This window comes from Marmota flaviventris, chromosome 2 (assembly GCF_047511675.1).
Source record: "Marmota flaviventris isolate mMarFla1 chromosome 2, mMarFla1.hap1, whole genome shotgun sequence".
NCBI lineage: Eukaryota > Metazoa > Chordata > Mammalia > Rodentia > Sciuridae > Marmota > Marmota flaviventris.
Window position 1 is genome coordinate 135,333,764 of NC_092499.1, and position 14,583 is coordinate 135,348,346.

Sequence of the window (14,583 nt, forward strand, 5' to 3'; positions counted from 1 at the left end):
TTTAAATGAGAATATGTATCATTTACTTGGTGTGTAGTAAATTTTCTATGAAAGACAATGTATTAGTTATCTATTGCTTTGTAATAAACACCACAAACTAAGCAACTTAAAACATATTTCTGGAGGCCAGGGGGTATAGAGTGTTTGCCTAGCATGCACAGGTCCTAAGTTTGATCCCCAGAACTGGAAAGAAAAAATATACACACATGCACATAAAAATGTATTTCTGCGGGCTGGGGTTGTGGCTCAGTGGTAGAGTGCTTGCCTAGCAACCATGAGGCACTGAGTTCGATCCTCAGCACCACATAAAATTAAAATAAAGGTATTGTGTTCACCTACAATTAAAAAATGTATTAAAAATGTATTTCTGCAATCTCATTCACAATAGGTACAAAAAATATTTAGGAATAAACTTAACCAAGGAAGTGAAAGAAAGATCTCTACAACAAAAATTAGAAAGCACTGGTGAAAAAATTATAGACAACACACAAAAAAATGGAGATATTCTGTGTTCATGAATTGGAAGAAATTACCTTACCACTGAAAATGATCTGTAAATTCAGTGTAATTCCCATCAAAATTCTAATGACTTTATTCATAGAACAGAAAATTTTTTTCTAAAATTCATATGGAACTACAGCCCAGAATAGCTAAAGCAATCCTGGCGGGGAGGGTAAATTTGGTGGTGTTGGCAAAATTGGATATACATAAGTAGAAGAATGAAACTAGATCCCTTTCTCTCATAATACATAAAATCAACTCAAAATAGATCAGAGACCTAAATCTTAAACCTGAAACAATGAAATTACTACAAGAAAACATAGGGCAAGCACTTCAAGACATTGGTATAAGCAAAGTGTTTTTTTTTTTTTTGTTTTTTTTAAAGATAGGACAAAAGCATAGACAACAAAAGTAAAAACAGACTAGTGGGGTTATATCAAGTTAGGAAGCTTCTGCACGGCAAAGGAAACAGTCAACAGGATTAAGGGATAACCTGCAGAATGGGAGAAAATATTGGCAAATGGTACATCCAACAAGGAGTTGACATCCAGAAAGATAAGGGCACTCTCTTGTTTATTGAGCACTATTCATAGTAGCCAAGATATAGAATCAATCTAGGTGCTCTTTAGTGAGGAAATGGATAAAGAAAATGTGGTATGTTTACACAATGGAATTCTACTCAGCTATTAAAAAGAATGGAAAACTGTCATTTGCAGCAACATGGATGGAACTAGAGAGGATTATATTGAGTGAAACAAGACAAATACCACAATGTTCTTACTTGTTTAGGGAAAACAATAAGTCAGTCTTATGGAACTATGAAGCAGAATAGTGGTCACTAAAAATGGTGAAGTGTAGCAAGCAGAGGAAAGAGAAAGAAATTAAGAAGGAACTTTAAGGGAGTGGGAAGGGTGCTGGCAAGAATGGAAAGGGAAGGGGGTTGAGGGTAGAAGGGTGGATGGGCATTATCCATGCATCATGTGTGCATGTATGGAAATAACATAATAAATCCCATTAATTCATACAATTAATATGTGTTAATATAAGAACCATATTTTTGTGGTCAGGAATCTGAATAAGGCTTAGCTAGATCATCTGCTTCAGGGTCTCGTACAAGGCTGTAACCAAAGTGTTAGCCAAGGTATGAGTCTCATCTGATGGCTGTACTGCAGAAAGGTCTGTTCTTGAACTCATGTGTTTGTTGGCAGAATTTCAGTTCCTCCAGGGATATTGGATTAAGGCCTCAGTTCTCTGGTTGTTGGCTGGAGTCCTTTCTCAATTCCTTGAAACTTGGGTTTCCCCATCATCTTAGCTTGTTTCATCAAAGTCAGCAAGAGAAAATCAATGGAGAGAGTCTGCTAGAAAGACAGAAATCACAATCTATGTAAACTCATCACACAAGTGACAACCTATATCCTTTCCCATATTGGTTAAAAGCAAGTCACAGGTCCTGCCCATACTCAAGGGGAGGGGATTACATTGGGAGGCACCTCAGAAGCTGCATACTACAAACAACTCTCATTTTAGGGAAAGAGTATTAACAGGAAGGCTTTCTTTGACACTTAGAACTGACTTCAAAGCTCAAATCTGCCATTTCCTAACGATGTGACACAAGGCAGTTTACCTGGCCTCTTGTTTTTCCATCTGTGTGGCACCTTCCCCATAGGATTGTTGTGAACCTAAGTGAGAAGTCACGTGTAAAGCCTTGTAGAACAGTAAACACTCAGTAAATGTCAGCCACTGGCTGTTCTTTTCATCCTTGCTTCTTGAAATAACAGTAGACTTTTTGAATTTCAGAAGAACAGCCTGAAACTCCCCAGTGCTCTCAGATTTGGTTATTCATGTGGAAATCACAGTCCTATGGGTGGGTACCTGTATACAGTGCTGCTGCCAGTCTGGCTGTGCAGGTTCTCCCATCTGTCCAGGGCCTTGGGACTGAGGAACAAAAGTTTTTGGCCTCAGGAGGGCTATAGCTACCTGCCATGGTGACCACCCTCAGAATGGGGCTGGTGTGACCCCCTGTAGTGTCCCCTCCTGGATCTCTGTGTGAGAGAAGCCACTTCTCTGTGGAGGACTTGGCTATGGTGACCAAGGGTGTGTCCAGCTGAGTTCACCATGCCTCCCTACATCTTTGCATTTCTGGATGGGGTCCCAAGGATAACCCAAGTAACTTCAGTCCATCTGTAGAGCCAAGAATGCAGATTTGGAGATGGAGCCCTTTTGGTCTACATGCTCACCTTGGCCTCAATCATGCCAAGCAAATGGCAGGCTGCTTTTGCTTATGACTGATCAGAAAGCCCTGCTGTCTTTTCTTGTCTCCATGCCCTCCTCCTCTACTCTCTCCACATTGTTGTCCTCAGTTTTTCATTCCTATAGGCCCCCAGGGCAGAGAGCGCTTGCAGGAGGGCCCTGCTTGGCCACTGCAAACTGCCCTCCATCATTCCCTTTCTTTCGCCCCTTGCCTCCATTGTTTCCATCTGGAGAACCTGTTTTGGGTCCCATTGCTGGCCCCCTGGAGCTTGGGAGAACTTTGTGGGGATCATGATGTATAATTTTTTTTTTTCCATTCTGGAGGAGAAATCCTGGTTTTAGGGCTTACTTCTTCCATTTTTCCTTAGATAACCTGATAATATCCAATATGTGACCATATTCCCAGCTTCCTTGAAGATAAAAAATCACCCAGAATTCTTATTAGAAATGGAGTCCTCAGCCCTCTTCCTCAGACAGCCAGATTCCAGGGGGCATAGGATGGGGCCTGAGAACTCATATTTTTAGTAAATGCCGAGCTAATTTCTATCATGATGGCAGAAGAAATACTAAGCTTGCCAACACCTAGATCTAGTCACTCTACCTCAGTGTAAGGAACAAGATGAAAGATCTGAAAGCCTGGGCTCCTTCCCTAATGAAGAATTCTTTCTGACCCATGGGCCTCCATTCAGTGCTGTGGAAGAGAGAGGCAGAGATTTGAGTACAGTTTTATTCTCTGAAAATTTTCTGTAGTGACTGCCCTTTAAATCACTCTTTCTTCTTACATATGCAAGAGAATGTTGTATGTGAAGAAGTGTTTTTTTCTTTATGGTGTTGTATTTAGATGATTAGAAAAATACAGTGCTGTGTTGACAGTGGCACAGCTGGGCCATCCAGACATCAGACTTCCCCATGTGGACTTGATTGCAAGAGCTTGTATTCATTGTGCACATTTTCCTCACAGCCTGGCCTCTTGACAACAGATGTGAGAAATTACAGTGAGAATATTCCTTTTGTTTCCACAGCTGACACCCAGGCACTGGAAAGGGTGTTGGTTTAGGATTGAGTGGGTGGGTGAACTTGGTTTTTATTGAGGGAAGTGAAATATCCTAGTAATCCACATTCCCAGAGTCACTTGTCCTGCTCAGGGGAACCTAGAAAAGAAGTTTCGGGGAGCAAAGAGTGATAGTCTCTGGCTGTTCTTCTGGCTTCTAGAAACAACTGCACTCAAGTAGCATTACTAGCATGCCTTGGAAAAATAGTCATAAAGAAGGTTTCTTCATTTCCCTGAAACTATGCTGACATCATCATGTTATTCCATGTTCCTTGCATGAGGCTCAAATGGCAAATTGCTTTTCTAGGAAAATATTTCTCCTCAAGAGCTTTCTTTTCCAGTAATGATTCTTCCACAGTCAGGATGAGTTCAAAGACTGCTTTGCCTAAAAGTACTCCATTTAGAGACCAGTGTACTTAAATTCACTTTCTTTTTTGGCTTTTGTATACACTTGGGTGTCCATTTTTTTTTTTTTTATGTCATCTCTTTTGACATTTTAAGAATTTTAAAAATTAATTTGGCTAAACTAAAATTAAACCTTTTGATTTAATTTTGTATTTCTAATAAGTCCTTATTAAATATGTAGAATTTTATGCAAAGCTGGTTGCTTTTATTTTTCAATTTTCATCTTATTTTGAACACTTAAAGGATTTTTGAGACAGTTTGCCCAAAGACCCTGTCTTCAGAAATTAATATATTTTGTGATGAGTCTGTGTTATTTTGTGAAGTAGGTACCTTAAAATGTGATTATGTAGTGCAATCCATTGCAGTTTTTATTCATCTGCCTTATTTATTAATGTCTATTGTTAGGATCTAATTAATTCTCCACTAAACAGAAAGAAACACAGATAATGTGCAACTACATGAAGAAAAAGGCAGAAAACTGTAGCTCAAGAATAGCAAAAGAGGTGAATTTGATGATTTCTACATAAAACTTTAAGACTTGGTCAAGTTGTAAAGTCCTTAAATTATTCCAAAAGTAAATTAAAGAGATAACCAGAAGGATATAAAATCATGATGGAAATTTGAGAAGTACTTAGTAGAAATATAACATTAAGCAATAAATGGCTTGCACAATCTTAAATTTGTTACAGAATCCCCCATAATAAATTTGAAATGGTTCCAAAATCCTAAGAATGTCAACAGGATGTCAGAGAAGGAACTGGACACTTGACAGGGATGCAGAAATTCTCAACAGGGAGTTGCATTTTAAGCAAATTGCTCAATGAGGCCAGTTGCCTTGCAAACAGAGTGTGGGTTGCAGAAACTACTCATTGGTGTGTCTTTTTCTCTTCCATTTTTTTATTTTAATTGTCCTCATGCATATGTATCTTTCTGAATAAGCTATTTAAAGTCTTTTGGGGCACTAGGTAGCCTAGAAATCATAAATTATACATAAAAGTCATGTTGCATCAACTTACATGCCCATCTCTCCTCTTACAGAGAACAGCCCATCTTCACCACCCGAGCGCATGTCTTCCAGATTGACCCCAGCACCAAGAAGAACTGGGTGCCTGCAAGTAAGCAAGCTGTCACTGTTTCCTACTTCTACGATGTCACGAGGAATAGCTATCGGATCATCAGTGTGGATGGAGCCAAGGTACTGCCCCACCTGCTGATTTTAACATTCTCACTTATTTTCTGTCCAAAGCAGTACCATCCCTTTGAAAAGTAGGAGGAAAAAGGTGTATCCAGAACCAGCTATCTGAACATGAAAGTTATCATCATAATGTCTGTGTAGTCACGTATCCTGCTCTTCTGTCCTTTTAAAAATATAGCAATCCAGTGAAAAGCAGATTTCCTTGTTACCACACTGTCTTTGTAACTAACATTTTAATTCCTATATAATGATTCCATCAGGGGCCTATAGTGCTCTTAATTTCTCCCTTATGGTTGCATATTTGAGTGGCTTCCAATTTTTCTCTACTATAGATAATGAACATTTTTGTGTGCTAGATATCCTCAGTTGTTATCACAGTTCTATTGCTTTCTTTTGAATATTTCCTTAGGCTAGATTCCTAGAAGTAATATTAGGCCATAATATTAACACTTTATGGCTCGTGATACATATTGCCAAATTGCTTTCCAAAAGGATTCTTTCTTCCAGCATTATGAAAATGCCAGTTTAGTGTACCCTTACCAGCATTAGGTATTATATCTAGTCTGGTTCTGATATCATTAGACATGGAAGTCAATTTTTATTAAATGTTTGGTGTATTTCGTGAAATACCTTTTTCCTGGTACTTTCGTTATACTGCTATCTTTCTCCACATTTTTGCCATATTATTATGGGAGTAAAATGAAGGGATGCCAGCAGAAATACCACAAAGTCTTTTTATAAATAAATAAATAAACCCACCACTTTATAGTCTTCAGTCTGCATCTACCCTGCCAGACATTTTTACACGTTGTCATCTGAAATTCAGTGATCCTTTTTATCCTCTAAACCATGTCTCTGTTTTGATTTCCCAACTATTTGGCCTCTAAAAAAAGAACAAAAAACAGCAAGTCATTCCTTTTTCTAAGTTTATCAAATAAATTTGCCTTTGGAATACCTCACATGTAATACTTTCTGTTTTAAGACCTGAACTCTTGCTTAGGCACAGTGTTGCCAGGACCCGTGCAGTAGCCTCTGGCCTTCTCATTCCTATCTGCATTTTCTCCTGACTTCTGCCTCTAGGTTTGCCTTCCTAGGCAACAGGAAGTAGAGAGTTGGAAGCTGTGCTCTAGGTTGGGGCCTGGGTGTAGACTTCTCCCTGCACTTCACAGAGTAGAAGGCATGAGGAAGCCTCCATTGGAAATCCACCCCCCACCCCGCCCCCACAGTAAGACCTGCTGGAGCCTTCCGATCTAATGAGGATCCCAGTTTTAAGGCAAATTCTCCCTTCAGTCTGTGTTCTCCAAGTGCCTCCTTTGTGTTTCCAGCACCATGGCAACTGCAGATGAAGGTGACTTCTTCCAGTTGCCACAACCCTTTCTCCTATCCAGGGAAAGAGTTCAGAACTCCTCATTTTTTAACCAAGGTCTAAGGGGAGGCAGTGACCTGGCTAAGCTCACACTTCTGAGGAGGCTAGGCAGGCTGGTGCTGGCAAGCATCTTTAGATACACAAGAACTGGCTTTTTCATCTATTAAAGCAGGATGATAGTGCATGGGGTGAGGGTGAGGCTGGTGAATAGTAAGGAAACGTGAAAGTGCCTGGGACATAGTAGTAGTTGCCTTATTTTTATTTTTATTTCATTTTAATTTTTTTCTTTAAGCTTCTGGGAGACATGGGATGGTGCAGTTGTAATTACCACTTCTCTTCCCTAGGTTGGAATCGCCTGGATTCTTTCCAGGATGTTCTGATAGGGATGGGGAATTGAGCTGACCTGCTTTCTTTTATCTGTGTATTCTGTCAGTTCATCTGCCATCCTTGGATGGTTTGTACTTTTGTCAGTTGAACTATCCAAGGATATATTGGGCTTAACTATAGATAAAACAACTTCTTAGAATAAGTGCTTTAGCCCTGTTAGCTAGGCTTTTAGTAATTTGTCAGTGTCAGCCACTGTATCGTTATGGCTCTGCAGTTCCTGAAGGCTATGACAGCTTGGTGAAGTCTGAGCCAACTGAGATGGCTGTGAGAAATCAGATGGGTATAGGAGGGTGGACTAAGGCCATAACTGTGGAGCAGAGCTAATTCAAGCCCAAGGTGGGGGATCCGACAAGTTAGGCACTTAAAAAGTGGAAATTGAAAACCTAGGCCTTGGGGAATTGCTGCAATATAGAGATGGAGACAGAGGATCTCAGGATACCCCCCCCCCCAATACACACACATTTCACACCATGATGCCCAGCCACCTGGTGTTCCCATAGCCCACTCAGAGTTCTAACTTTACCACTATAGCATCGAGAACTTGACAAAGCCCTGTTCTGCAGAAGGCCCTGGAACATGGAGAGGTAGGGACAGGATTTAGGCACTTAATTATCATTAGCACTCAGGGATTAGAGATAGGGGAAAATTTCTTGCATGGAGAACTGGAACACAGAGCACTGGATGTGATCCCAGCACCATGTCAGCCCTGCTGGACCCACTCTTGACCCAATGAACAACAACAAGTGAAACCAACAGCCAGGTCTTGACCAGATCCTGGGCCTTCAGCTATTCCTCAGTCAAGTGGGGCGTAGAGAAAAGATTAAAGAGCAGTAGCAGCTATGGCCACTGCCTGGTGTTCTGCAGCTTGCACCTCCCTCACTCATGGTTGGGGTACTAATTTCTCTAACCTAGCTTCTACCCTATCTAAATACTCTAGATGGATGGCCTTCCTTCCTGTGGACTGGAATAGGGTCAAGTATGCTGAGATGACTGTTGTTTGTTTGTACTGACACCAATGCCTTCCCCTCAGATTCTTATCCATTGTCTCTGTACAATCAGCTTGGTTGTCCTCTTTGTATTCCTGGCTCCATGTTCACTGGCCTTCCAAGCCTAGAACCCTACTACCTGCTCAGCTGCACATCCTAGGTCTCAGGTGACTAGAGAATGATGTCATGGGCTAGCCACTCAGAGTGGATGCTCCTGGGCTAGAGAAGTATGAATGCTTCCTGGCTTCCCCATCATTGTGTTCTGCCACATTAAGACAACCCATTTCATTTTAGGCCTTTGATCCCAAATGTTGATCCCAACTTAGATGACAGATTAGCCTTTGGGACCATGTGGACTGTATCTCTGTGACCTTGGGCAGATCTGGGACCTATTGCTAGGCTTCTCTTTGTTGTCCTGGCCACATCATATCCTTACCTTGAGCTTCTGCTTGGTACTTCCAAGTCAATGGTCCTTCACAAGGCAGAGGACTGTTGCTGATGGAAGAGCAAGTCTGCTCTGCCTCTCCAAATAGAGTAGGTGTGCTTCTGTAACAAGGTGCTGGTATGGAAGGGACTTGGAGATCATTTTGAGCAAAGGCCACACCAGACCCAGCCACTGTGAGCAGTCTGAAGAGCACAGACTCCCCAGGAGTGGTGGAGTTGTAGCCAGCAGCTTTAGCAGCTGTCATTCCACGCCAGGCTCAGCAAGCTCCTCTTCCCTGTCCAAGCATTTGTCATGCTCTACTTGGTGAAGGATGCATGAAGAGCCAGTCCTACTCCTGAGAGCAATTGGTTCTGCTAATCACAGGAAGACTCTGTATTCAGATTCATTCTTCATTCTTGTTGAAACACTAAGCCATTTCCTTTTTTCAGGGATAGTATTGCATGTGTGAGTTCCAGCTGCTACCTAAAGAAATGAGTGTGTTGCCTCAGTGTTGCCCCAAACTCTAGGAATTATGTGGATTTGTGTCTGTGTATGGAGCTACAGGAGACTGTGAGCTCTCTGGAGGAAGACCATGCCTGGCCCATATTTGGAATTTCAGCACCAATCAGAGTGGGCCACACCAGAGAAGTGGGTGGGGGAGTGAGAAGATGATGAAGTCAGGCCTGGCCACCTCCCCTCCAGGCTGCAGCAGGTATACAGTGTACACAGAAGGATAGTGGGAAGGGGCAAGGTCTCTGCCAAGAAAGAACCAAGGACCAGACCTAGGGTTGCCCTGTTCATGGACAGTGGACAGAGGGCATCTCCCAACTCAGAGCATTACTGTGAGCCATGCAGCACACACCAACAGCCATGATTTATGGTGAGTTTTGGGGCAGAACAGCCAACTGCATTGTAAAGACACTCCGTTTCCAGAGCATTGGTTAATTGAGCCATCATAGCACTTGATTTCATTGTGCTGTTGGCACTCATTACAAACCCAGTTAATCACTGCCATCCTTATGAGGAATTGGCTGTGCCTGTGGGCAAGGCTTGCCTGAAGCAGGTGCTTATCCCAGGTGCTCTGGATAACACTGTTGCCCTTGATTCTCAGTTATTTATAGGATCACAAAAAAGCTCGACTGGAAGAGACCTTAGAGGTCATCTGTTCTACAGATAGCTAGCAGGGTTGTGTCACAAGCCCTGTCTCATTATGATTGTTTAGCTGTTATAAACATCTGAAATCCTGGCTTGTTTCGTATTTTCTTCTAGGAATATAAAATTGCTTTCAAGAACACCCACCATTGTAGTTTCCTCTTTTGAATAAATGTAGAGCACCTTCTGATAAGGGAGTGTGGTGGGAAGGTTCCTACTTCAATGAATGTTGGTTTTCTTTCTTCCTCATCTGTGTGTATGTGTTTTTTTAAAGCACCTATTAACAACTTCCTTGAAAGCAGGCAGCATGTTTTTTAATTGCTGTAACCCAGTCCCAGCCTCTTGAGGAAAACTTTTATGTTTTCTGAACTTGCAACTCCCTGGATTTTAGAGTCTTTCATGAAAGTCTTTCATGTGTTGTGCCTCCCCATTTCATGAGCAGCTTCTGGTGATGTCCAGAGCAGGAAAGACTAAAGACTTTTTTGCTTGTCACAAGTAGCTCTTGGTTACAGGTATTTTGTGCATTTTATAAAAACTTGTTTCCAGTGATATGCAGGAACTTGGTCTTTTACACCTAGTAAAGTATCAGAGAAAATTTGCGAGAAAGGTAGGTATATGCAGAACTTGGGACTCCACATTTAAAGTTTGTGCCCAGGGTGCTTTACAAAGCAGCCCCTCTCCCTTCTGGGCTTCAGTTTCTCCCCCCAGACTTCTCTTCCCCACTCCCAAGGAGACACACAGTTCTCATCCAATTCATCATCCTGTTGAGTTAACACCTGTGTTTTCATTCTTTGCTTTCTGGACTTCTAGGAATCTGTTCTTCTGGGATTCCTTCCTAACTTTGTCATAACGTCTGCACTCTTTGACCTGCTCTTTCTCAGTTGCTGCCTAAAGTCACCCTCCTGCCCCAGGCCTCTTCTTTCTTTGTTTCCTCCTGCTGTATGACATCCTTCCCTTCCATAACCATTTTCCTGCTCATCCCACAGTCATCTTTAGCCCTGTATCTCCTCTGAGACTGGAACCTGCAGGTCCAGCCACTTCTTCTGTCCCCAGCATGATTCTCCAGTGTCTCTATGCAGAAAGGACACTGCCATCTCTCTTCACAATACTCTGCTCACCCTGAAGATTAGCCTCCTTAACAACCAGGTTATTGTTTCGTAGACTTTGTTTTCAACTGTTACATGGTCATTGAACATCTAATAATGTGAACCCTCATGTATTTCCCTTTAGTTGAAGAAGTGCATGCTTTACCACCTTGACTCAGAATGGGTGGATACACTTTGACTTAGAATATTGTCAAATTACAACCTGATCAACCCATGGTTAGTTGAAAATGTCACAAGTTCAAAGTGTATTGAATACACCTCGCCTACTGAATACCCTCACTTAGCCACATGGTACACTGTAGAGCATCAGTTGTTAACCTTCTGATCACGTCATAGCCTGTGAGCTGGGGCTCATTGCTGCTCCCTAGCATCGTGAAACAGAACTGTAGTGCATATCACTAGCCCAGGGACAGATCAAAATTCAAAATTTTAAGTATATTTGTTGAATGAGAATCACTTTCACATCAAGATCAAAGGATCTTAAGTTGAATCATTGTAAGTTGGGGACCATCTGTACTTCAGAAATCCCTATGTGGGCCGTTCCCTTATCATATGCTCCTCCATTCACCCTCAAGAAATTACCACTGTCTTGAAGTTTGTATTAAGTATTTCCTTGATTTTCTTTGGAGTTTTGCCACATGCATATGTATTTCTAAGCCACGGGTTGGCAAACTTTTTCTTTTTGAGGACCAGAGAGTAATTTTATTTACTTATTTATTTTTTTATAGCCTGTACAGTCTTTGTTGCAGCTATTCCACTTTTCTTTTGTAGCAAGAAAAGAGCCATGGACCAATATGTAAATGAATACATTTTGCTGTGTTCCAATAAAACTTTATTTACAAAAATAGGCTATAGGCTGGATTTGGCCTGAGGGCTATAGTTTGCTGACCCCTGTCCTAAACAGTAAGTTAGTTTTGCCTACTTTTGACTTTTATACAAATAGAATCATACTGGGGACCTTCTTGTATGTTCTTTACAAATCCTTTCCCCCCCTTTTTAAAATTGTATCTTTGCTGGGCATGGTGGTGCACACCTGTAATCCCAGCAACTCAGGAGGCTGAGGCAGTAGGATTGCAAGTTTGATTCCAGCCTCAGGAATTTAGCAAGGCCCTAAACAACTTAGTGAGACCCTGTCTCAAAATAAACATAAATAAATAAAATTGATAAAGGACTGGGAATGGCACTCAAGTGATAAAGTGTCCCTGGGTTCAATCCCCAGTATCAAGAAAAAGAGGGGCTGGGGTTGTGTCTCAGCAGTAGAGGGTGTACCTAGTACATGCGAGGCCCTGGGTTCGATCCTCAGCACCACATAAAAATAAATAAAATAAAGATATTATTTCCAACTACAATTAAAACATAAATATTTATAAAAAAAAGAAAAAGAAATTTTCCTGGTAGATATTATTTCATTGTATGAATATATCACAGTTTATCCATTCTGCTGGTGGTAGACATTGTTTTTATAAGCGCTGCTACTGTGAACATTCTTGTACATTTCTTCCTATACCTATATAAAAGTTTCTCTGTGGCATATACTCAGGAGTCAAATTGTTGTGTGTTAAAAATGTACATTTTGAACTTTAGTAGAGTAAGCCACCTTGTTTTTCAAATGGTTTTAGTAATCTCTGACAGCTTCTATTACTCCACATCTTTACCCAAACACTTGGTATCATCTAACATGTTTTGACTTTGGTGAGTTCATAATAATAACAACGGTAAAGCCATTTCCACCTGGTTAGCAAAATTGAGCTTATAACTCAGGTTCATCAAATTCAACTTATTCTTTCCAGTCTCCCAAGAGAAGGATCACTTGCCCAGAACTAAGCCTCCTTCAGTCCCTTTGGCCCCAGCTCTTTGTCCCCAACCTCAGAATGTCCCTGCTGCCCGCATGACTGCACATTGCATTCATCACTACAGACCTCAAGCAGAGAAAGATCTTTTCATGTGTGTATTCTTTTCATTCACATCTTAGGTGGGTGAAAGTGAGAAATGAGTCAGAACCTCAAAGAGAAATCGGCCTTCCAAGTGCACAGTTAGCCAGCAATGGAGGGACCCAAGAGGAGCACACACAGAAGGAGCAGAACTTAGAAGCTTCTGTCTGCCCAGCTTGTCAGGAGGGCTTAGTCTTGGCCAAGCCAGGTTTAGCACAGAATGGAGTGACTGTGTTGGTGTGAAGCGAAGGAGGAAGATCCTGGGGTTAACCATTTTTGACAGAGTAATTGCCCAGGATGTCACTCTTGCTGCTTTTGTGAAGGTCAATGCATTGAATTTTCTGGGAGGGACGCCAACCAGCTGTCTCCCTTATTGTGGAGTCGGGCTTACTGTTGTGGCCCTAAGATTGTTCAGATCAACCACATGGTCATGGCCATCTAGGATGGTGTTGAAGGGGTAGATGATGGCTTGTCTTGCCTTTTCTCCTCTTTCCTCCCCTCTGGAGCTAGGAAATCCTAAAGCCCTGGGTAAGCTATTGGGAGCCAGCCAGGGCTTTATAAAGCCCCCAGGGAGCCAGCCTGAGGAATAGTAAGAGCAGCATGGTAAAGAGGGTGGGCTTTCATTTTCTCATCCTGGTCGATCTCCATGTTGTGGAATCCTCTAGATTGTGTTTGATGATTGCCTGGACATCTTGATGCTGGAGATAGGAAGCAGTAGCTGTGCTGAGCCAGGATTAAAGCAGTCCCTCAGCAGAGTTGGCCTGTTGTAGGGAATGAGGAGGACAATGCAACTCCCACTGTAGAATTCTAATGAGTTTCTGCAAAACCATCATTTTGTGTCCAAAGAGTGAACAGACCTTTTGTCTACTCTGGCCTATGGTGGTGAGTACACAGTGCAGTTGTGTGGGTAGGAGGAGCATCCTGGGTTTAGAGATGAAGACATGAGACCCAGGGGTCTGAGGGAGGCTTAGTTATGGGTGAGTGAATGGACCCTTCTCTTGGAAGACTGGAGAGAATGAGTTAAGGTGAGTTTGATAGGCAAAAGATGTGGGCTGTGGTCTGAGATCTCAGAATTTGCTCTCCCTGCCCCCTCCCAACATGCTACAGAAGGGAGGAAAGAGATGGGCAGGTGGGATATTAGAGGACTTAGAGAATGGTTGCAGTGTGAAGTCATACTGGTAAGCTGGGATAGCACATCTGGACACAGTTTTGCTTAATTGATATGAGCAGCTCTCTTATAAAAAGGCACATGCTTTCCATTAACGTTATAGAAAAAGTCCCTAGAGACATGTAGTAAATTGCATCTCTGAACTTTTACAGACTCAGCATTTTGCTTGTAAGTAAGGTATATAGATTCCAGCAGGCCAGTGTTCCATTCCCTCTGATAATAAGCAGGAAAAAAATGGATAAATATGATTTAAAGGCATCAGAGTGCTACAGAAATGATGAAGACTAGAGAGATTGAAATTCCAGGGAGATAAAAGAGGACTACTCAAAGATGAAATTGGCAGCTCTCTTTCTTGAGAGCATTTGCCAGTTCTGGGTGTAGGCTAAAGATGGACTTGGCTCAGATAGAGAGATGCTGCTGGTGGAAAGAGAAATAGGCAAAGCATTTAGCAGTGATGTGCCTTTCAAATTCATGGCTGATTTTCACCACAAGATATTTGCTGAATTTCAAGTCTGTGCCAGAGTGCAAAGAGTTAGGCTGCACTTCCTGAGAGGCAGAGTAAAATTCTCAGATTGACTGTGTGAGTGGAGAGCAAAGTTCTACAAAGGAGCTGAAAAAAAAATAATAGAGACTTAAAAGGCCCAGAGAGAGTGGGGAATTG

General features: G+C 41.9%; 1 protein-coding gene across 4 annotated transcripts in view; it reads left to right on the forward strand.

Moving 5' to 3' along the window:
• Homer2 (homer scaffold protein 2) overlaps positions 1-14,583 on the forward strand; it is an 88,287-nt gene that overhangs the window by 50,852 nt on the left and 22,852 nt on the right. For all 4 annotated transcript variants that reach the window (XM_027921736.3, XM_027921742.2, XM_027921750.3 and 1 more), the window contains exon 2: positions 5,246-5,402. In XM_027921736.3, the coding sequence (XP_027777537.1) occupies positions 5,246-5,402 (157 nt within the window). The remainder of the gene's footprint in view (positions 1-5,245; positions 5,403-14,583) is intronic.